Source organism: Ranitomeya imitator, chromosome 1, assembly GCF_032444005.1.
Source record: "Ranitomeya imitator isolate aRanImi1 chromosome 1, aRanImi1.pri, whole genome shotgun sequence".
In the NCBI taxonomy this organism is placed as follows: Eukaryota; Metazoa; Chordata; class Amphibia; order Anura; family Dendrobatidae; genus Ranitomeya; species Ranitomeya imitator.
This window is the reverse complement of record NC_091282.1, coordinates 901,449,494-901,474,015: the sequence shown is the minus strand read 5'-3', so window position 1 is coordinate 901,474,015 and position 24,522 is coordinate 901,449,494. Positions and strand designations below refer to the sequence as shown.

Genomic DNA, 24,522 nt, shown 5'->3' with positions numbered 1-24,522 from the left:
ATGGGCATTACAGTATCAGTGAGATATATAATGACTTACAGTCTGCTCTCCTTATCCCACCTCAGAGCATTGCTTGTTTATAACTAAAACAGTACAGCAGAGCTGAACGTTGTCCAATTAAAAACACATCTGCAGTTGCAGTTGTCCTTTCATAGTGCTTCAGCTTCCATCTCACAGGCAGCCAGTGTGGGGTGAAGGGCAGTAGAGTAGAGCCGAAAGCACTGTGAGGGGAAAGCTGCATATGTACTGAGTTATACATAATTAGGGTCATCTCTGCAGCTGAACTGATAGCACTATGAGAGGACTACTGCAGCTGCAGATTTGTTTGTATTGAGACAACGCTCATCTCTGCTGTACTATGTTAGTTATACAGCTGTGCTTATTTAGGTCACTGATTTCTAAAATAGCAAGAGAAGCTGAAAAAGATGATTGCTGCACAAGCTGAGGCAGAATAACTAGCTTTATATAAGGAGACATACTAAAAATCTAATCATTGCTTTAAGATGAAAGGTACTGTGCATATGTTCCGATTAAAAATAGGGGTTAAACATTTTTTCTACATGAAAAGCATATTGATAGGACATGTCATCATTGTCTTGTTAGTAGAGGAATGGCTGAAAGGTTTGCATTCATGACAAGAACAAAGGAGTTTGATAAAAAAAAACGTGGTCCCATTGACTTTTACCGATACCAATGTCAACATAGATACCTGCCAGGCGAGATGCTGGACAGCACATCATTACTTAATGTACATATAAGGCAGCAGCTCATCATACACTATTTCTTGCAGAAATGGACTTCCTCTGATCACTCTGAATGAATGTGAAAATTGGGTACATGTTTCATGTTTAGCACACATTTAGGACTCTTGCCGTTTACCTTCTCTTCTTCTCCGAATTTAGAAAATGCTTTTGTTTTGAGCTTTATGAACACTTGCATGTATATACAGTACAGACCAAAAGTTTGGACACACCTTCTCATTTAAAGATTTTTCTGTATTTTTCATGACTTTGAAAGTTGTACATTCACACTGAAGGCATCAAAACTATGAATTAACACATGTGGAATTATATACTTAACAAAAAAGTGTGAAACAACTGAAAATATGTCTTATATTCTAGGTTCTTCAAAGTAGCCACCTTTTGCACACTCTTGGCATTCTCTTGATGAGCTTCAAGAGGTAATCACCGGGAATGGTTTTTACTTCACAGGTGTGCCCTGTAAGTGGGATTTCTTGCCTTATAAATGGGGTGTCTACCATCAGTTGTGTTGTGAAGAAGTCTGGTGGATACACAGCTGATAGTCCTACTGAATAGACTGTTAGAATTTTTATTATGGCAAGAAATAAGCAGCAAAGTAAAGAAAAACAAGTGGCCATCATTACTTTAAGAAATTAAGGTCAGTCAGTCCCAAAAATTGGGAAAACTTTGAAAGTGTCTCCAAGTGCAGTGGTAAAAACCATCAAGCCCTACAACGACACTGGCTCACATGAGGACCGCCCCAGGAAAGGAAGACCAAGAGTCACCTCTGCTTCTGAGGATAAGTTTATCCGAGTCACCAGCCTCAGAAATCGCAGGTTAACAGCAGCTCAGATTAGAGACCAGGTCAATGCCACAAAGAGTTCTAGCAGCAGACACATCTCTACAACAACTGTTAAGAGGAGACTTGGTGCAGCAGGCTTTCATGGTAAAATAGCTGCTAGGAAACCACGGCTAAGGACAGGAAACAAGCAGAAGAGACTTGTTTGGGCTAAAGAACACAAGGAATGGAGATTAGACCAGTGGAATCTGTGCTTTGGTCTGATGAGTAGAAATTTGAGATCTTTCGTTCCAACCAACGTGTCTTTGTGCGATGCAGAAAAGGTGAATGGATGGACTCTACATGCCTGGTTCCCACTGTGAGAATGGAGGAGGAGGTGTGATGGAGTGGGGGTGCTTTGCTGATGACACTGTTGGGGATTTATTAAAAATTGAAGGCATACTGAACCAGCATGGCTACCACAGCATCTTGGGACCAGTTGGACCATCATTTATTTTTCAACAGGACAATGACCCAAACACACCTCCAGGCTGTGTAAGGGCTATTTGACCAAGAAGGAGAGTGATGGGGTGCTACGCCAGATGACCTTGCCTCCACAGTCACCAGACCTGAACCCAATCGAGATGGTTTGGGGTGAGCTGGATCACAGAGTGAAGGCAAAAGGGCCAACAAGTGCTAAGCATCTCTGTGAACTCCTTCAAGATTGTTGGAAGACCATTTCTGGTGACTACCTCTTGAAGCTCATCAAGAGAATGCCAAGAGTGTGCAAAGCAGTCATCAAAGCAAAAGGTGGCTACTTTGAAGAACCTAGAATATAAGACATAATTTCAGTTGTTTCACACTTTCTTGTTAAGTATATAATTTCACATATGTTAATTCATAGCTTTGATGCCTTCAGTGTGAATGTACAATTTTCATAGTCAAGAAAATACAGAAAAATCTTACATTGAGAAGGTGTGTCCAAACTTTTGGTCTGTACTGTATATATAATTGTTCACGGGGAAAGATGGATGACGCACACTCCCTGGTCTATGTAGATAGCGTGCTTGTCCTCCAGCCGCACTGTAATCCACTAACTAATGCTGTCTAGAAGAGATAGACTTCTGCTGAAGTGCCGCAGTTCATCAGTGGAGTATCAGGGCTCAAGGTTAATAACTCTGGCTTTTCATGCGTGTCTTGGCAACCGCTTCCTCCCACAAGCGTTCATTCATGCCGCTAAGCACAATGCATCATTGAATAGTAAGGGCTCCATCTGCTGGTCACATCATAGAACACAACATACTTCTTGTTAATTCGAGATCACTATTTTCCACCCAGCATATGCAGCAAATTCAGTAAGTGTTTCCTAACTTTAGGATATGTGCACACATTGAATCATGCAGCAATTTTTTTGAAACCAAAACCAGAGTGTTGGGTGGAACAGCACAGCAATTCTGACTTGCAATTTTTCCCCATTAATTTGAAAGGGTGAAAAACACCGCAAAAGCGCAGAAAAAAATGATAAGATACAGATTTGAAAACCACTTTGATGGTTGAAATCAACAAGAAAAATCTAAGCAGAGTGTACTGTACATGGGATTTCAGAAATCTCATTCACTTTGCTGGTACTTTTTTGCATTTGTAAAACGCGCTTAAAAACACAGCATGTGAACAAGCCCTTAAAGAGTTGATTTATTACTCTCCATTCATTGAAAACCGTCACGAGACTGGTCATATGTAAGAAAGAAACCTGTTCAATTCAGATAAAAACTATGGGTCTGATTCAAATCTTTCATTTGCTCCTGTTTTTTGGGGGGCGTTTTGTGCCTATTTTTGTTTGCAACAAATTCACATTTTCTTTTGCGCCTTCTTTGATGTCTGTTTTATATGTGTTCGCATGTTTCTTGTTTTTTTGGGGGGGTTGATACTGTGGGTATACATTTTTGCAATTTCATTGCTTTCTATGGGCTAAAAAACGCTGCAAAAACACTTTGTGACAAGTGATATATTCATCTCTGCAGCACCCGTCAATGACAAGGTTATTACGGTATTTCTTATGAGTTATGATAACTTACCTAATTTAGATATCTGCATTACTGTAGACAACGATAGATATTATATTATGATCACTGTGACGTTTTTTCACGCTATTGCAACAATGAACCAAGTTTTGCTACTTATAAATGCCTTAAAATATATAATTCTTAAGTTTTACACTAAAATTAAGCTTTTATTGTATATTCCATTCATGCAGAAGTACTTAATGCAGTTGGCAGGTGCCATATACGCAGTACAAATGTGCATAGCTAGGCATAAGCATTTATATATTTTTAATGCTGGATCAGATTGATGTTTTATGAATGCATTTTTTTGAATGTTTCTGCATCTTATAATGTTTAAACTTTAATGAGATCTTATGAGTTATTTTCTTCTGGACGTCATTTTATTCTATAATATTAAAGTAATTTGTCATACCTTTTTAGTTGCTCTGAAGAAATACAATTTTAAATTGTCACCATGGTGTCATTTCAGCAAAAGCGTCTTGATATTTTACTAATAAAATAATTTCACTGTTGATAATCTGGTACAAATACCAGGATGAACAGATTTTTTTGCATCTGCCATATGTTGCCATATATTTGCAACATTACAATGTATCACCTATCCATGAGATAGGTGAAAACTTGCTGACAAGTGGTGATTTGACCACTGCTCCTATCTCCAGTTCCCAAAAACAGGGCTTTGAAATTCCCTATTGACATGTGTTCCATCTTTAAAATGAAGGACGTTCATCGTATTTCTGTATTTAATGACTCCTATGAATATGTTATGTAAATTATATAATTAGGTTTTGAATCTTCACCCCCCCCCCCCCCCCCCAAAAAAAAAAAAAAAAAAAAAAAAAAAAAGCTAAAAAGGCTGGCACTTCTGGATCTGCAGCTTATTTTCCAACAGGTGTCTTCAAAGTCTAAAATTTGGGAGCCTAGGCTATGTAAAAGTTTCAGCAGCCCTGGTCAAAATTACTGTTATTGTGAACAGTTAAGCAAGTTGAAGATATAATGTCTAAGAGGCTTAAAGTTAAAGATGACACATTTCATTTGTATTTTAGGCAAAAAGTATATATATTTTCATCTTTTACATTTTAAAAATTACAAAAAGGAAAATGGGCTGATGCAAACGTTGGGGAATCCTTTGAGATTTGTGTGCTCAGATATCTTTGACCAAGGTTTCAAACCTTCATTAGCCTGTTAGGGTTATGGCTTGTTCACTATCATCATTAGAAAGGCCAAGTGATGCAAATTTCCCAGCTTTATAAAATCCCAGCCTCCGCTTGTGCTAAAAAAACATCAGCCATGAGTTCTTCTAAGCAGCTGCCTACCACTCTGAAAATGGTGGTGGCCCACAAAGCAAGAGAAGGCTATAAGAATATGGCAAAGTGTTTTCAAGTTGCCCTTTCTTCATTTCGAAATGTAATTAGTAAATGGAAATTAACAGGAACAGTGGAGACCTAGATAATGTCTGGGAGATCAAGCAAAATCTCAGTGAGAGCTGCTTACAGGATTGCTAGAGAGGCAAATCGGAACCCTTGCTTAACTGCAAAAGACCTTCAAAAAGATTTATCAGTCTCTGGAGATGTGGTACTTTGTTCTACTGTTCAGAGACACCTGCATAAATATGGCCTTCATGGAAGTCATCAGAAGAAAACTTTTACGTCCTCATCATAAAAGTCAGCATCAGAAGTATGCAAAAGAACATCTAAACAAGCCTGATGCATTTGGGAAACAAGTCCTGTAAACTGATGAAGTTAAAATAGAACTCTTTGGCCACAATAATCAAAGGTACGTGAGGAGAAAAAAAAGGGGCACTGAAGTTGAGGAAAAGAAGATCTCGCCAACCATTAATCATGGGGGTGGCTCAATCATGCTTTATGGTTGTGTTACAACCAATGGCACGGGGAACAGTTCACAGTTAGAGGAAAGAATGGATTTAATGAAGTTTCAACAAATTCTTGAAGCAAACATACCATCTGTAATTGAAAAGCTGAAGTTAAAAATAGGATGGCTTCTACAAATGGATAATGATCCTAAACACACTTCAAAATCCACCACAGACTACCTCAAAAGGTGCAAGCTGAATGTTTTACAATGACCCTCACAGTCCTCTGACCTGAACATCATTGAAAATCTGTGCTTAGACCTCAAAATAGCAATGCATGCAAGACGATCCAGGAATTTCACAGAACTGGAAGATTTTCCCAAGGAAGAATGGATGAAAATCCCTCAAACAAGAATTGAAAGACTCTTTGTCTGGCTACAAAAAGTGTTTAAAAGCTGTAATACTTGCAAAATGGGGTGCTACTTGGTACTAACCATGCAGGGTGCCCAAACTTTAGCATCTGCTCAATTTCCTTTTTGTGCTTCTTAAATTGTAAAACATGAGAATATAAACAGCAAAGAGCAAAATTGTAACAATGTTTTGGACTTTTGACTTTCAGGCTCCGTATTTCACCATCCAGTACTTCATTGATTGTGAGACTACCATCATTTTATAGACAATCATCTTAGCTATCTCATACATAAATTTGACTTGCAACTATTTAGCGTGTGATTAGTTATGCAGATTCTTATCATGTCACTGCACTGTTACTGCTTTGCTCCTGGTGGTGGAAAAACATTTTCCTGAATTCTACAAAATACAACCTGTTCTCACATTGCCTAATAACTCAGTGTATTATTAGGTTGATTCCCAAGTGAATGGTCATTGCTTTGAATTGAAGAGCAGTAATGAAGACAATTTCCCAAAAAAAGAGAAACCGAATCATCCAGCTCATCGATAGCGATCTTTTGGCCAAGAAAATTGCCAAACTGCATAATGTGAGTGCCATGACAGTTGGAAGAATATGAAATGAAGTCTGTCCATCCATCCATTCAGAAGTCGAAAGGTGGACACCCTGGCAAAATATTGGCTCATCCCAAGGTCTATCATTTCTGGCTCGACAAACACGGCAGTGGAGGTATGCTTCATGATTGTGAGATCACAAATGTCCATGCAAGCACCTTGTGATGCACATTACACAAGTCTGGAATGGTGGCCCGAAAAAAGATGAGGAAGCCTCAAGTTCAATACTGTCATAAGAAGCGTCAGTACAAGTTTGCAAACAAGTACAAAAAGTGGATATTTAAAGATTTGAAACCGGTGATTTGGAGCAATGACACAAAAGTCAATAGACTACGCTCTGAGGTGCAAATGGGTCTGAAAAAACCAAGGGCAAAAGGGGATAGCGAATTGAAAAATTGAAGGAAATGTCAAGTTTGGTGGACATATGGTTCCAACAGGACAACACCACGAATCATATGTCAAGATTGGCGAAGAAATGATTCAGTGACAATGGAGAAGAGGTGCTGGAATGACCTCCACAGTCCCCAAACCCAATCAAACACTTGTGGGTGGAAATGAAAAAAAAAACTGTATACATACCCAAGTGAGTCAACCAGTAGGCACCAACTTTGTGAATGTGTAGAAGAGACCTGAGATCAAATTTTGGTCAACACATGTTTGAATCCGAACGAGAGCATGCCTAGAAGGATTCAGGCAGTGTTGAAAGCCAAAGCCTTTTGCTCTTCATTATATATATATATATATATATATATATATATATATATATATATATATATATATATATATATATATATATAATGAAGAGCATAGTCATATTCTGTTGTTTAAGTGTTCCCTTTATTTTTTGAGCAGTATATATATATATATGTGTATATATATATATATATATATATATATATATATACTGCTCAAAAAATAAAGGGAGCACTTAAACAACATATATATACTGCTCAAAAAATAAAGGGAACACTTAAACAACAGAATATGACTCCAAGTAAATCATACTTCTGTGAAATCAAATTGTCCACTTAGGAAGCAACGCTGTTTGACAATCAATTTCACATGCTGTTGTGCAAATGGAATAGACAACATGTGGAAATTATAGGCAATTATCAAGACACAATAAAGGAGTGTTTCTGCAGGTGGGGACCACAGACCACATCTCAGTACCAATGCTTTCTGGCTGATGTTTTGGTCACTTTTGAATGTTGGTTGTGCTTTCAAACTCGTGGTAGCATGAGACGGACTCTACAACCCACACAAGTGGCTCAGGTAGTGCAGCTTATCCAGGATGGCACATCAATGCGAGCTGTGGCAAGAAGGTTTGCTGTGTCTGTCAGCGTAGTGTCCAGAGGCTGGAGGCGCTACCAGGAGACAGGAGGACGTGGAGGGGGCCATAGGAAAGCAACAACCCAGCTTCAGGACTGCTACCTCAGCCTTTGTGCAGGGAGGAACAGGAGGAGCACTGCCAGAGCCCTGCAAAATGACCTCCAGCAGGCCACAAATGTGCATGTGTCTGCACAAAAAAGTTAGAAACCGACTCCATGAGGATGGTCTGAGTGCCCGACATCCACAGATGGGGTTGTGCTCACAACCCAACACCGTGCAGGATGCTTGGCATTTGCCACAGAACACCAGGATTGGCAAATTCGCCACTGGCGCCGTGTGCTCTTCACAGATGAAAGCAGGTTCACACTGAGCACATGTGACAGACGTGACAGAGTCTGGAGACGCCATGGAAAGCGATCTGCCTGCAACATCCTTCAGCATGACCGGTTTGGCAGTGGGTAAGTAATGGTGTGGAGTGGCATTTCTTTGGAGGGCCACACAGCCCTCCATGTGCTCGCCAGAGGTAGCCTGACTGCCATTAGATGCCAAGATGAGATCCTCAGACCCCTTGTGAGACCATATGCTGGTGCGGTTGGCCCTGGGTTCCACTTAATGCAGGACAATGCCAGACCTCATGTGGCTGGAGTGTGTTAGTAGTTCCTGCAAGATGAAAACATTGAAGCTATGGACTGGCCCGCCCGTTCCGCAGACCTGAATCCAGTTGAACACATCTGGGACATCATTTATCGCACCATCCACCAACGGTTGCACCACAGACTGTCCAGGAGTTGGCGGATGCTTTTGTCCAGGTCTTTGAGGAGATCCCTCAGGAGACCATCCGCCGCCTCATCAGGAGCATGCCCAGGCATTGTAGGGAGGTCATACAGGCACATGGAGGCCACACACACTACTGAGCATCATTTCCTTGTCTTAAGGCATTTCCACTGAAGTTGGATCAGCCTGTAACTTCATTCCAACTCTAGACCTCCGTGGGATATTAGTTGTGATTTACGTTGATCATTTTTAGGCTCTGTGCACACGATGCGGATTTTGCTGGGAATGCGCAGCGGATGTGCCACTGCGGGTCCGCAGCAGTTTCCCATGAGTTTACAGTACAATGTAAACCTATGCGAAACCGAAAACGCTGTGCCCATGCTGCGGAAAAAAACACGCGGAAACGCAGCGGTTTAGATTCCGCAGCATGTCAATTCTTTGTGCTGAATCCGCAGCGGTTTTACACCTGCCCCATAATAGAAAACCGCAGTGGAATCCGCACAAAGACCGCGGTAAATCCGCCGGAAAACCGCAGTGTTTTTGCCCTGCGGATTTATCAAATCCGCTGTGGAAAAATCCGCAGTGGACTATTCTACGTGTGCGCATAGCCTTAGGTTTTATTGTTCTCGACACATTCCACTGTGTAATGAAAAAAGATTTGCAACTGGAATATTTCATACAGTGATATCTAGGATGTGGGATTTTAGTGTTCCCTTTATTTTTTTGAGCCGTATATATATATATATATATATATATATATATATATATATATATATATATATATATATATATATATATTTCACAAAAACAGGCAGCACTCCATATTCTTTGAGATAATATGCAGGATTTATTCAACCCACATCTCTGTGCGACGTTTCGGCTCTGAATGAGCCTTTTTTACATATCTTCATTGACTGATCCTTCCGTTGTTCTCTATTGGTGCTATTTCACTGAAACTTCCCCCATTCCTCAGACACAAGTCACAAGGTTATTAATGAGATATATGGTAATAGATTTGGTCAGTGTAACATTTGCAATGAACTCATTCTCCTATTCTGTATGTGAATATCAGAAATTGGTGTCTACTGGCTTTCTATGGTTTCTTCTTTACAGATGCAGACTGGCATTAGGATGCCCAATGTATAGATGACACCAGAACACACAGCCCATCTATTCTTGGATATAGGGATCTGCCATGTTAAGATTATTTTTACTATAAATTATTTAATTTTCACTTAAAGGGAACCTGTCTTGTCATTTGTAGCATGTGAAGTGTCGCCAGTGCATGGTTAGTTATGCAATGTGCGTCACTAACATGTTTTTCCCATTAAAATTGCTACTGTAATCCTTCTAAAAAAGCACTTTATATAGTTATGTCTTGCCTGCTCGTTTAGACATAAAGGTGTGCTTCATCGCATTTATTTAGACCTGTCACCGCCCACGCCATTTGAGTTGTTACTGTGGTTGTGCCAATGTCACTGTATATACTTGCGCAGTTTTTATTGTTTTATGCGCTTGCGCAGTGAGTATTGTGGGAGCCGTGCATGTGCATTGAGCATTGTGGGATCCGCGCTTGTGCAGTGAGTATTGTGGGAGCCACGCTTGCGCAGTGAGTATTGTGGAAGCCACGCTTGCGCAGTATACTGCTGACCCGCGCTTGCGCAGTGAGTATTGTGGGAGCCACGCTTGCGCAGTGAGTATTGTGGGAGCTGCGCTTGCGCAGTATTCTGCTGACCCGCGCTTGCGCAGTGAGTATTGTGGGAGCCACGCTTGTGCAGTGAGTATTGTGGGAGCCACGCTTTGCGCAGTATGCTGCTGACCCGCGCTTGTGCATTGTCCATCGGTGATCTGCGCATGTGCCGTGGCGAGCTGCTCCCTGCAAACAGGGAACAAGCCTGACTGAACACAATGAAGCACACACCTATGACTAAACAAGCGGGTAAGATATAACTCTATAAAATGTTTTTTTAGATGTATTACAGTGGCTATTTTAATGTGAAAAACATGTTAGTGATGGACATTGCATCACTAATAATGCGCTGGGGACACTTCACATGCTACAAAGGACATGACAGGTTCCCTTTAAAAGCGGAGGCATTTCTTTCTGATTTTTTTTATTTACTCTCCTCCTTTCTGTTACTACATTTACTGTATAACTATGCGAGTGAGAAGAGACGCCTCATTACCAACTATCCCAGCTTTCCAACACATCTGGGTCAAATGGGCCTGGGTTTATATAAACTCAATTCAAAAATGAATATTTTGTGGTGCATCAGGGGTGTTACTGGAAGGTGTGAGGATTTCCTGGGAGGGTTTGGGTTGGGCTTAAATAATTCAGAATTGTTGGCTACCATGGAGATTGTAATTATGTGAAAAGATTCATTGTGAATATAATATGATCATAGTACAGAAAATACAGGTAATTACTATACTCTTGGTTGACATCCCAGGCTTAAAGTTGGCAGCAAAATAATTATATATACCCAAAAAAGATATAGAGATAGAGTAAAGCTCCCCATAGACATTGGCTGTCGGCCAATTAATGCTCCTGCCAATTGTTCGGCCAACAGCCATCTATCCCATAGAAGAGTTCATTCGGCTGAGCACATCTGTGTCATCTATGAGAAAGCCACCAACAAACATCTTAGCCAGCAACTTATGTTAGGGAGAACAAAGCAACTGGCATTACTAAATCGGTCATGCCCGATTGACATCTCCCCAACAGTCAGTTGCCTGGTGCCCCCAAACACACTAGACTGTTGGTGGAACCATCAATATCAGAACGTTCATGCTCGATCGACATCTCCCCCAACAGTCAGTTTCCTGGTGCCCCCAAACACACTAGACTGTTGGTGGAACCTTCAATATCAGAACGTTCATGCCCGATCGACATCTCCCCCAACAGTCAGTTGCCTGGAGCCCCCAAACACACTAGACTGTTGGTGGAACCTTCAATATCAGAACGTTCATGCTCGATCGACATCTCCCCCAACAGTCAGTTTCCTGGTGCCCCCAAACACACTAGACTGTTGGTGGAACCATCAATATCAGAACGTTCATGCCCGATCGATATCTCCCCCAACAGTCAGTTTCCTGGTGCCCCCAAACACACTAGACTGTTGGTGGAACCTTCAATATCAGAACGTTCATGCCCGATCGACATCTCCCCCAACAGTCAGTTGCCTGGTGCCCCCAAACACACTAGACTGTTGGTGGAACCATCAATATCAGAACGTTCATGCTCGATCGACATCTTCCCCAACAGTCAGTTTCCTGGTGCCCCCAAACACACTAGACTGTTGGTGGAACCTTCAATATCAGAACGTTCATGCCCGATCGACATCTCCCCCAACAGTCAGTTGCCTGGTGCCCCCAAACACACTAGACTGTTGGTGGAACCTTCAATATCAGAAGGTTTGGCTGATATTAGTCCAATGTGTATGGAGGTCTTTAGGCCAGTTTCCTATGGATGTATCACATCTGCTACAGTCGCCGCTCCCCCTCTTGACCGGTGGTGCACATATTAATGTGCTTTCAAGCTCATCTCAGTAGAAATGCAGTGCATCTGGGTGGTGCAGCAGTAATAAAAATACATGAAAAGGGCAATATTGCAATAAGTAAGTATTCATTTTAGAAAACATGGTGAACTCACATAAAATTGGCTTTTTTTTTCTGTCTTATATAAAATGACAATGCTATTCTTCTGTTTACAAGTAATAATAAAGGTAATAGAAAGTACAGTTAATTCCTTAACATATGTCCAGACATTGACCAGTGGAACAAAGTCATAGAGCAGCTGGGAACACCGTGTCCAGAATTCATGAAAAAACTTCAACCAACAGTTCGGAACTATGTAGAAAATCGGCCTAAATATGCTGGTCTCACCTTCCCCAAGCTTTTCCCCGACTCTCTATTTCCAGCAGATTCTGAGCATAATAAACTTAAAGGTAGGTGTATAAAATATGTCACATGAGGTTTTTCCATTAATGTGCATCAGGTGCATTGGTAATTTTTCCTCGCTCCATATGTGTCCGTTTCCTTCCCAATTAGGCTTTCGATAATGAGATTTGTAGTTTTGATTTTATGTGAATCAAAAATTGCCTTTTGTTCTCCTTTCATACACATGTATCATAGAGATTGGGAACGGTCAGCTAAAGATTGGATGCAATAGACCAGATCCACAATGGCTGAGCACGCAGTCATATAAAGATGACAGCATGTGATGACTCACGTCACCATGACTCACCCAGTGACTTACAGTGAGCAGAGAGGATTATGTGCTTGGCAGATGTGGGGTCTTTTCATATCATTTAGTAGATGGACATGTGTGCTGGTTCACGAACATGTCATCGCAAAACATAATGGGACATAGTACAACAGTGTTTAGATAATCCCATCCTATATTACAGCATTGCACCAGAATAATCTGCACTTGATGCAACGTGAATACAGCATTATTTATTTTGTGAGAAAGTTTGACTTACAGGAATTAATAATGCATTCATATATTTTTGTCATAGTCTGCAGCATCTTTTTGGATTACCCCTAAGTTAATATTTTATGCCCATATTGCAAGTCTGTCGTCTTGAACATTCATTCTGTTTTATATTGGCAACATCTTAGTATGTCCATCAGTGTTCAGAAGTCTTAAAAGGAATCTGTCAGCAGATTTTTGCTATTTCTTCTGAGAGCAGCATGATGTAGCATGAGACCCTGATTCCAGTGATGTGTCACTTACCGGGCTGTGTTTTGCTTTTTCAGTACAAACACTGTTTTATCAGCAGGAGATTATCACTAGAGGACTAAGTGTCTTATGCCTTTTAGTCAAACCCCGCCCCCATCACGGATTAACAGCTTTCTGTCAGTATGCAATGTACAGAGAAACCAGCCAATCAGTAGTGTGGGTGGAGTTATACAGGGCTCAGCATTCTGAGCTCTTCTGGATCTACAGGAGAGAAAATTGTGATTCTATCACAACTGCAGCACTCAATAAACTAAGTGGTACATCACTGGAATCAGTGCATCGTACTGCTCTCAGATTACATAGTAAACACCTCCTTTAATGGTATCTTTGACCACTGGGGCACCTGCCAATATAAATGCTACTACCGATGCCTCATATCCTGTATACAGTATATAGTTATATTGTATTCCTCATAGCTACACCTCTGTAGTGTATACTCAGTCATCACTTGGCATACTGATTGACCCTGACAGCAGCAGCGGTGACCAGTCACTTAATGTAAATATTAACCCTTGCTTCATGGACATTATATAGAGGTGTCTCGAGGCTATCAGATATACAGAAAAGAGATAGCATATGTCTATGTATAGTATGACATCTGTTGTGACTTCTTGTCCACAATTGGACGTGTTTAAGACAAATGTCCCTGTGCTGAGATAATCTTATAAATGTGCCCCTGCTGTGTACTGTGTAATGGCCGTGTCTGGCCGTACAGGAACATGGTCTGATCATACCTCATCTCCTGGGCAGGGGAGGAAGAAAAAGTGTATACAGATGTTACAGGAGGGGATCGTAATTTTATTTTATTTTTTAAGTAAAACATTGTTTAAAAACAGGGCTGGAAATTTACCTTACAAAAAGAATCAGCTCTGATCTCATGTTGTACTATCTGTATACTCTTTTGAAAAGTAGTCACGCAAAATAGACTTAACCCCTCAATGACCGCCAATACGTCTTTTAACTGACCTGAGATATGAGAGAATAGCATCCCCATACAGGTGACAATCCAGCAGCTGTCGGCTGGACACTATAGCTGCCAACTTGCTGCATCAGCCACGATCAGTTCATGAAATCCCGTCTCCACTATGCGGTAAAACACGCAGGCAGCAGACCCAAGTAAATGGACATGTGGTGCGTCTTTTCAGAATGCAGCATGTCTGTTTCCAAAGCGGCGATGCTCCGTCGCCGCGCCATAAATTTACCATAGACTATCATTAGATGCGATAAAATCATTAGTCACATGCGTAGAAACTGCTCCAGGAATGCAATGAAGGAAGGTATCCTTCCGCACTGTATTCCTCCGCCACTGTAAAAAATAGTGCCTAGTCTCACTTGTGGCACTGCTGTGTGAGAAAGTTCCCACGCAGCAATGCCATAAAGTGAGACCAGTGAACTCAGGTAACCTCAGTGATACACTGCAGGAGCCATTGTCTCCTGTCAGTGTGTCACTGAAGGTCTGTAGAGCAGTGACATCACCTGATGTCACTGTTCTATAGGGGAGATCGTCGTGGGACACTTGTTATTAATTGGACTACGGCGGACATGCAGTATACGGTTTATTATTTTTAATTTTTTGCAGGTGATCGAGTATGGTAAGTATGATTAAATTAAGAATATTAAAATACTTTTTTCAAGCTGTGTCTTTATTTTGTTTTTTAACTCTTTCACTACTCTAGGATTAATAATGGATAGGCGTCTTATTGACGCCTCTCTATTATTAACACGGCTTAATTGTCACCTTACAATAGCAAGGTGACATTAACCCCTTATTACCCCATAGCCCACCGCTACACGGGAGTGGAAAGAGAGGGGCTAAGTGCTGGAATTGGCGCATCTTACAGATGCGCCATTTCTGGGGCGGCTGGGTCTGGTATTTGTAGCCGGGGGGGGGGGCAATAACCATGGCCCCTCTCTAGGCTATGAATATCAGCCCGCAGCTGTCTGCGCAGCCTTTCTGGCTATAAAATATAGGGGAACCCCACGTCTTTGTTCTTTTTTTTTAGGGGGGGGGAGGGTCCCCCTATCTTTATAGCCAGTAAAGGCTATGCAGACAGCTGCCGGCTGATATTCATAGCCTAGAGAGCATCAATAGTAAAAAAGTTGGTCCAGGATGGGGAGTAGGGAGGGGACAATTCGCGGCCGGACTGCCGGCCGCGACCAATAAGCGAGTCTGGATTTCCGTTACAGAAAAACAGACGGAAGAACCCCTTAGATGATTATATAGATAGATGGATAATCTATCTATAGATATATTTATAGATAGATATATCTATATATCTATAGATACATAGATATACTAAACATTGGGCTTGGTATTATCTATCTATTATCTATCTATCATCTATCTATCTATTATCTAGATATCGATATATCTATCTAGCTATCTATAGATATATCTATCGATAGATATATTTATAGATAGATAATAGATACGATAGATAGATACGATAGATCTATCTATTATCTATCTATCTGTTATCTATCATCTATTTATCTATCGATCTATCATCTATTTGTCTGTGTGTGTAAACATTATTCTTCAATGGAGTATGTAAATGAAGAGGTTGGAGAAGAAATGACATCACCATTTTTTGGGGGGTATATCTTTATTGAGCTTACAAAAACACACAAATCCGCATGAAAAAAACGCATCAAAAACGCGTTAAAAAACGCATGAAAAACACAGGTGACCTGCCAGTGACCTCAGGTGCAGATTTGGTGCAGATTTTACCTGTGTCAAATCCTGATCAAATCCTGATGTAATCCTGAACGTGGACACATACCCTAATGTACAAAGTGCACATTCTAATAAGAAGAAGGAAAACCATTTCATGAACAGTTTGACATTTTGTATCTCGGATACAGACCTCTTTGTAAACAGTTTAACACATACCAAGAAAAAGTTAAGTTTTACCGTTTACATTAAGTCATTGATCACCACTTCTATTTTTAGTATTAATATAATGTATAAATTAAACCTAATTTACCCTGCATAAATGTGGCTACATCAGTGGCAGAAATCATGTTGTCACCATTATTTCTCATCCAGCCAGCCAAGCAAGAGACCTTTTATCAAAGATGCTAGTGATTGACCCTGCAAAGAGGATATCAGTGGATGAAGCGCTACAGCACCCCTACATAAATGTTTGGTATGACCCTGCAGAAGTTGAAGCGGTAAGACTTTGTATTCTCCTTCTGAAAATATCACTAAACTTAAACATAACACCAGGGCCATTTTCACCCTTGTATACTTTTATTTTAAATTCAACATTATTGTTTTATTCGAGTTATTATGAGCTAATAAATATATTAATAAATGTGATAGCAAGAATGAACTGTTTTTAGACCAATTTACAAATTCATTAATAATGACAGATAGCAATCTATTCAGCTGTAGCCCATTATGGATACACTAGGCTTAAAGGGAATCTGTCAGTAGGATCAACCCTTCTTTGGGCATATAGATCATAGGACGCTGAATATTACCTTGATATCTGCAATCAGACATCTTATTCCGGAGAAATGAACTTTTTTTGTTATATGTAAATGGGCTGTTAAAGTGGTATTCCCATCTCCAATACCCTATCCCAGTACGTAGTAGATGTAATAATATTAGCAAATATCTCCAATTAGGAATGTAGTACTGTTCTTCTGATTTGCTATGTCACCTACCCTACCCCATGTAGGCCTTTAAAGTAGCTTAGGTATCCCTGGTGACAGCCATTCATATAGTGTTAATTAGTGATAGTTAATTAGCTGTTAGTGGTCATAACCATGGATACCCACGCTACTGCGATGCCCTACGTTGGATAAGCAACATAGTAAATTAGAAAAATTATGCTACTTTTCTAATGTGAGGCATTTGCTAATATTAGTATTATTACACCTAATACATGTTGGTGTTGGATTTTGGTGATAGGAACACCCGTTTAATTTCTATGAGTATGATATCGATCTGCATGAGAATCTGCTTCCAGAGATTATTTTAAATCAAGGAGGGAGTTACATGTGTGAGACATGTAATGATTGACACTTTGCTCTCATGATCTCACACAGGTCTGCAGTGAGAGCAGAGCTAACACAGTACAGCAGAGCTAGGCCAATACAGCAGAGCTAACACAGTACATCAAAGCTAACACAGTACAACAGAGCTAATACAGTACAACAGAGCTAACGGTGCAACAGAGCTAATAGTACAGCAGAACTAACACAGTACAACAGAGCTAACACAGTACAGCAGAGCTAACATAATACAACAGAGGTAACACAGTACAGCAGAAGTTTGTCTCTTTGCAAAAACATTTGCAGTCCTCTCACAGTGCTTCAGCTTCCACCTCAGTCAACCAGTGTGGGAGAAGGGAAGTCCAGCAGAGCTGTAACACTATGAGAAGACAACTGAACAAACATGTTCTTCATCAGAGAGACAGACTGTTTGTGCTTTGGGGCTGCCTGTAGGCAGGTCTTTCCTTGGTTTCTCTGGCCTAGAGCAGTCTTATGACTCTGCATACAGTCTCGCCTGGAGCACAGGTATGTCATTAGCTGAAAACTTCTAACACTGATTACACAAGAACCACAAGACGTATTTCTTCACTCCAGGTAACATTTTAATCAGTGTAACGCTGCCAACCTTACAGTGTCTGTAGTTTACTTAGCAAAATCCTGCTGACAAGTTCTCTTTGATAACATCGTAAATGTGAAACCCTAATAGAGCTATTCCAGATAGTGTAATTATATACACTATACAGTCCTAAAAATACAAAAATTAAGCTACAAAAAGTTCTTCCTGATCCAGAGTCACGTGACGAATCACACTCTCCCTCTCTATGATTAAATCTGGGAAGTATAATATGACATATACACCAGAAATCCTCAAAAACAGTAGTCATAAAAGGCACCAGAGTTGCAGATTTCCTGTGAGGAGTTATGTGATGGACCCAGGGATTTTACCGAATCCATAGATATGTTCCTGGACGCCTTACTTAGTTGCTTAGTGAATATTAAGGAATAACACTATATGGAACAGTCATTACTGTCTGTGTGATATAAAGCACCAAGTTCTTCATTAAAAACATTAAAGGGTTATTCTGCTCACTTCTGTATCCAGAGATGAGCAATCATCAGGTATCTTTCACCTGTTCTATTTGTCGGAATAGGACAAGCATACAGTACCTGACAATACTGGAGACGGTATCAATTCCCCTGTATTTTAGTCTGTAAGGAAGCAGTGCATTCCAATTAAATGTTCTTAGCTCTAGAACATTTCTGAGAGAGCTCACATTGTATCATGGAAATCGCAGCCTTTAATGGCAAACATCAGGAAATCTCTTAGTGAAATTTGACAGCAGCAACCAAAAGAGAATAAGATGTCTGCATGTTACACTTGGATTCAAAGGACTAAGTGGCCCCCGACTGAGTGGAAATCAGTTTTCAATAAATTGCATCTCCAAGTCATCAAAGCTGGAACATTTTATGAAGGCATAAAAAAGGCTATTTCTTCAATAGATGGGATCAATTTTTTAATCCAAAAAGAAAAATAATTAGCGTAAACTGAATCGAGCAGTGGAATACTTAATACTAGGCAAGGTACTGGAAGGCAATTGGTTAGTTGTGGTCCCTTGTCTCTGGCTCATCTTGTGATTGGAACCTGCACATTGTTATATTCTTAGCACAATTGTATTTCTTAAATATCACATGATCAGATCATCACAAGAAATAATGCGTTACCGAGTGTTGCTCCTTGTTTAGATCTACTGACAACATGAGGTCAAAGGTTGTTCCTAACTAGGCAAGATATCACCTATCCAACTGCATATGCACCACCACTCCATTCACTATTTATGGGATTGCTGGAGATAGCGGGGTACAGTGCTCAGCTATCTCAAGTAGTCCAGTATCCAATTAGCATGTGTGATCTCGGCTTCATTATAAAGGGGCATTTCAGAGCGCTGTTCACAGTACGGGTGGAGTTCCCAATAGTCGGCTCCCCAGAGATCAACAAGTTATCGCTTAACCTGTGGATACATGATGACTTTGCCAGAAGGAAATAATTATCCTTTAAGATATGATATTGTATTGGATAATTAAATTAATCATTTAGAAAGTAGTTAAAAAATTATATAGTATAATTTAAGCATTTTTTTTCTTTAGTGTACATACAGTGGCATGTAAAAGTCTAGGCACCCCTGGTCAAAATTGCTGCTATTGTGAACAGTTAAGAAAGTTGAAGATTAAATTATCTCTAAAAGGGCTAAACTTAAAGGGAATCTGTCACCCCCAAAATCGAAGGTGAGCTAAGCCCACCAGCATCAGTGGCTTATCTACAGCATTCTGTAATGCTGTAGATAAGCCCCAATGTATCCTGAAAGATGAGAAAAAGAGGTTAGATTATACTCACCCAGGAGCGGTCCCGGTCTGGTTCTGGTCCAATGGGCATCCCAGTCCGGTCCGGGGCCTCCCATTTTCTTACGATGACGCAGGTGCCGGGCTTCTCTGACCTTTCCTGGCGCCTGCGCACTGCAGTACTTTGCTCTGCCCTCAACAGGGCAGACAAAATACGCCTGCGCCAGAGCTGCGGCGTGGACAAGAAGAGGACGTCATCGTAAGAAGATGGAAGGCCCCGGACCGGACCACGACACCCATCGGACCAGAACCAGACCGGGACCGCCCCTGGGTGAGTATAATCTAACCTCTTTTTTCTCATCATTCAGGATACATCGGGGGCTTATCTACAGCATTACAGAATGCTGTAGATAAGCCCCTGATGCTGGTGGGCTTAGCTCACCTTCGATTTTGGGGGTGACAGGTTCCCTTTAAGGAAGGCACATGCTGAAGCTTCCAAAGGACATTCTAGAAACATGATTCCATAAAGAGTTATGGAGATACTATGCGTCCTAGCCATACATCGTTTATTCTAAAATGGATGATACCAGAATGTACCGCATCTTTATAAAAAATGGAGAAGACCAGAATGTACCTTATCTTTATAAACCACCGAGAACTCTCAAATTTTAATATAATTTTTGTTTGAGGGATTTTCATTCTTACTTCCTTTGAAAATTCTTCCAGTTCTGTGAGATTCCTGAATCATCTTGCATTCACTGCTATTTTGAGATCTACAGATTTTCAATGATGTTCAGATCAGGGGACAGTGAGGGCCATGGAAAAACCTTCAGCTTGCGCCTTTTGAGGTAGTCTATTGTGGATTTTGACGTGTGTTTAGGATCATTATCTATGTTTAGAAGCCATTCTCTTTTCAACTTAAGCTATTTAACATATAGTGTTATGTTTGCATCAATAATTTGTTGAAATTTCATTGAATCCATTCTTACCTTTACCCAAATGCTTAATGGTTGTCGATGTTCTTTTCCTGAAATTCTGTGCCCTTTTTTCTCCACACATACCTTTGATCATTGTATTAAAAAAATTCCTTTTTTAACCTCATCGGTCCACATTTCTTTTGCTACATTTCGAATTTAAGAAAGGGCAACTTGAAAAAGCTTTGCTATCTTCTTCTAGCCTTCTACTACTTTGTGGGCTTCCACTATTTTTATTTTCAGAGTGCTAGGCGTCTGCTTAGAAGAACCCATGGCTGCTGTTTTTTTTAACAAGATTACAGGAGGGCTGGGTTTTTATAAGGCTGGGAAATTTGCAGCACCTGGCCTTTCTTATTGATGATAGTGAACAAGCCATAACACTAACAGTCTAATTAAGGTCTGAAACTTGGTCAAAGTTATCTGAGCACACAAATCTCCATGGGTGCCCATAAGACGTAGATACCAAATCTATGCAGACAATTCAGGAAAAAAGTGTTTGTCTCTAATAAGGTCATCCCTAGGAATGTTTTATAAATGACAAAAGAATGAAAATTAATAATTACATTTAAACAGATCTGTTGGGTTTCCCGTTCTACATGTATATTCGGCTTTATATAACCGGGTGAAATAATAACTTTGGCAACATATATTTTTCCATTATTTAATGCCATATTTCCATGTACAAAAAAGTTTATATGGTGCTAGGAGTCATAATGAAAGTCTTTCTGTTTTTTTCTGGTGATTGTCAGATCGCCCTGTTTGTAGATACAGTCTCCTATCAGTCCATGGGTAGTATAAGCAAAACTCATACCCTTTCTGTATGGTGCCCTCACATAGAGGAGTGTAGTAAACTATGCACGTGAAATCAATTTAAAAGGAAGGGTAAGAAGATTGTAACTTTTGCGGTTTCTACAACAATCCCAGCAAATTTTTGAAAACTAGGTAGGGTTTGGGTGAGATGAGGCGTCTCTGAACACGGTTCACAAATTCATCATAATTTACCCCAAAAAGTGATGCAAGTTATGACAGAAATGTACTCCAGTCTCTGACTGGAGTACATTTCTTTCACTGGTATATCACAGCTGTTTTGGGGGTATCTTACTTCAGTGCACTCTTCATCAAGACTTTATGAATCAGGAGCTATGATTAAAAAATATAGAAACAATAGAATCAGAGCATGATAATGAACATTATTTTAGAATGTTACAAATACTTATTTGTCAAATTAAATTAAAAAATGTATCGGAACTTGGCCCGTATCAAAGGGGTTATTTGGGACTAATAGGTTATCGAGATTAGACTAGTGTGGGTCCAACTTCTGGCTCCTCCACAATCAGCTGTTTGAAGGGGCATTGCTTAAGCAGTGACCGTGCCTGGTATTCCATCTTACTACATCTTCAGTTGAATGAGATTGATCTGTAATTCCAAACCTTAATTGTATGGAGGTTTTCTTGATAAGCCATGGAGGGCACGGGTCGTTCACTGCCGTCCCCACTGATCAAATAGCGATGGCCTATACTATTTTTACCGTTAATGTCAAATGATCGCCAATCGGCAACATCTTTTCTGATGTGTGGTTGTTTAATAACCTCTTTAGATAAGCTGACTGCACTTCAGTAGTAGATCAGTCAGTGCACATAGGCTACCATTGTTCTTAAAAGTACATTTCATGTTTTCACAGGACAATGTTTATCCAAGAACGATGAACATTTAAGCAAGTCAAAAGATTATTTCACCTGATGAACGTTCAGTTTGGGGTTTTTCAATAATTGAGCTTGAAGACTTTTTAGTGGAAAGGATATTGGTTAAAGAGGACTTTTCACAATACTTCCCACATTGAACTGGAAACATAATGTAATAATGGCTGCAGAGAGGAGTAAAACGTTTTTATTTTTTTTTAATTTTATTTTAATTTTGCCTCTTCATTGCGGAGATATTAGCAATCAATTATTTGGCACTTAATGAGTTAACTTTAGTCAAGTCCAAGTGGGCGGTATAAGATAGTTTTTGCTGGGGATGTGCACTTCTGCCTTTTGTATGACACTGACCAATCATAAGCAGGTGGTAACATAGAAGAGCAAAAAGATCTGTGATGTCATCGGGTCACATGACCTGAGTCCGCAGATCTTGCCAGATGAAGTGTGCAGTCTTTTGCAGTGAGGAGCATTTATCTTCAGTGCTTATTAAGGCTGGACAATCTGGCTGGCAGAACCTGTGAACTTTGGTCATGTTATCCTGATGACATCCTTCTTCACTTGTATGTTTCTGCCTGCTTATGATTGGTCAGTGTAATACAGGAGGCAGATGTTCTCGCCCCCAGCAAAAGCTAATCTAATAACATCCACTTGGACTTAACTAAAGGAAACTCATTAGGCGCCAAATATTTGATTGCTAATATCCCAAAACAGAGAGATGAAATTTAGAAGAAAAAGAACATACCTTTTTATTCCACACTGTAACCACTATTACATGGTGTGCCCAGTTCATCATGAAACATTTGGTGAATGCTACTCTTTAGCTATAGTTTATACTGTAGCTTGTATCCAGCTCAGTATATAACTTTGCCCCCACTACATTTACTAACCATGTAAATGAAATTACCATCTCATGTGATGGTGTTGGCATTGATACTAATTGAAAAACACATGGTCTAAAAATGAAAGAATAAAAGCCGATCAAATCTTAGCAAAGACTTTGTTTTTCTTTTTTACAAATTATAAAATGTTACTGTTAGGGACCATGGTGTAGAATGTAAGATTAGGTATGATTGGAGCCAGTGATTCCTTTGATGTTTTTTTTAAAGAGCTAGAGATTTGTGCCATATTTATTGCATTAAAGAGTTTAAAGTAAGTCTGCGCTTTCTTGTATTTAAAAGGGTTTTCCCACCAGAAAAGTTCATTTTAATTATTAGATATTGGAATAATAATAATTTCCACAAATTGGATGTGTTCAAAAAATCTTCCTGTGTTGAGATAATCGTATAAATGTGCCCCTGCTGTGTACTGTGGAACATGGTTAACAAATACTACATCTCCTGGCAAGGGAAGGACACCAAAAAGAGAGTATACAGACACTACAGTACAGGATCACAGCTGATTCTTTTTATGAAGCAAAACATTTCACTGCTTGTTTTTAAGCAATGTTTTACCTGAAAGAAATAATCAGCTGTGATCCCATGCTGTCCTCTCTGTATACTTTCTTTTGTGTCCCAGAAGATGTGGTATGATCATTATAAAATTATCTCAGCACAGGGATATTAATTTTTAACTCATCCAATTGTGGAAATTATTATTATTCCAAGATCTGTTGATTAAAATGTTGTTTAAAATTAACTTTGTTAAAGGGAAAACCCGTTTAAGTATGCCAGTCAAAGTGAGAGATTTAAGTTGGACAAGCCAACTTATTTTAGTGAAATCTGTATTTATTATATACGTAATATTCCAGATGCTTACTTTATCAATTTAACCAAATCTTGCTAAAACTGTGCCGCTAATTATAGACCTGTCTCTAATCTTCCCTTCATCTCTAAACTCCTCGAACGCCTGGTCCACTCCCGTCTTACCCGCTATCTCTCAGATAACTCTCTTCTCGACCCTCTTCAATCTGGCTTCCGCTCTTTACACTCTACTGAAACTGCCCTCACTAAAGTCTCTAATGACCTACTAACAGCTAAATCTAATGGTCACTACTCCATGCTAATTCTCTTGGATCTCTCTGCAGCATTCTACACTGTGGATCATCAGCTCCTCCTCACTATGCTCCGCTCCATCGGCCTCAAGGACACCGTTCTCTCCTGGTTCTCCTCCTATCTCTCTGACCGATCCTTCACTGTATGTTTTGCTGGTTCCTCCTCCTCTCACCTTCCCCTTACTGTTGGGGTTCCTCAAGGATCAGTCCTAGGCCCCCTACTCTTCTCGTTGTATACTGCCCCTATTGGACAAACAA

General features: G+C 40.1%; 1 protein-coding gene across 8 annotated transcripts in view; it reads left to right on the top strand.

Moving 5' to 3' along the window:
• Nucleotides 1-24,522, top strand: part of MAPK10 (mitogen-activated protein kinase 10) — a 351,274-nt gene that overhangs the window by 282,099 nt on the left and 44,653 nt on the right. For all 8 annotated transcript variants that reach the window (XM_069743349.1, XM_069743340.1, XM_069743351.1 and 5 more), the window contains exons 9-10: nucleotides 12,285-12,467; nucleotides 16,314-16,438. In XM_069743349.1, the coding sequence (XP_069599450.1) occupies nucleotides 12,285-12,467; nucleotides 16,314-16,438 (308 nt within the window). The remainder of the gene's footprint in view (nucleotides 1-12,284; nucleotides 12,468-16,313; nucleotides 16,439-24,522) is intronic.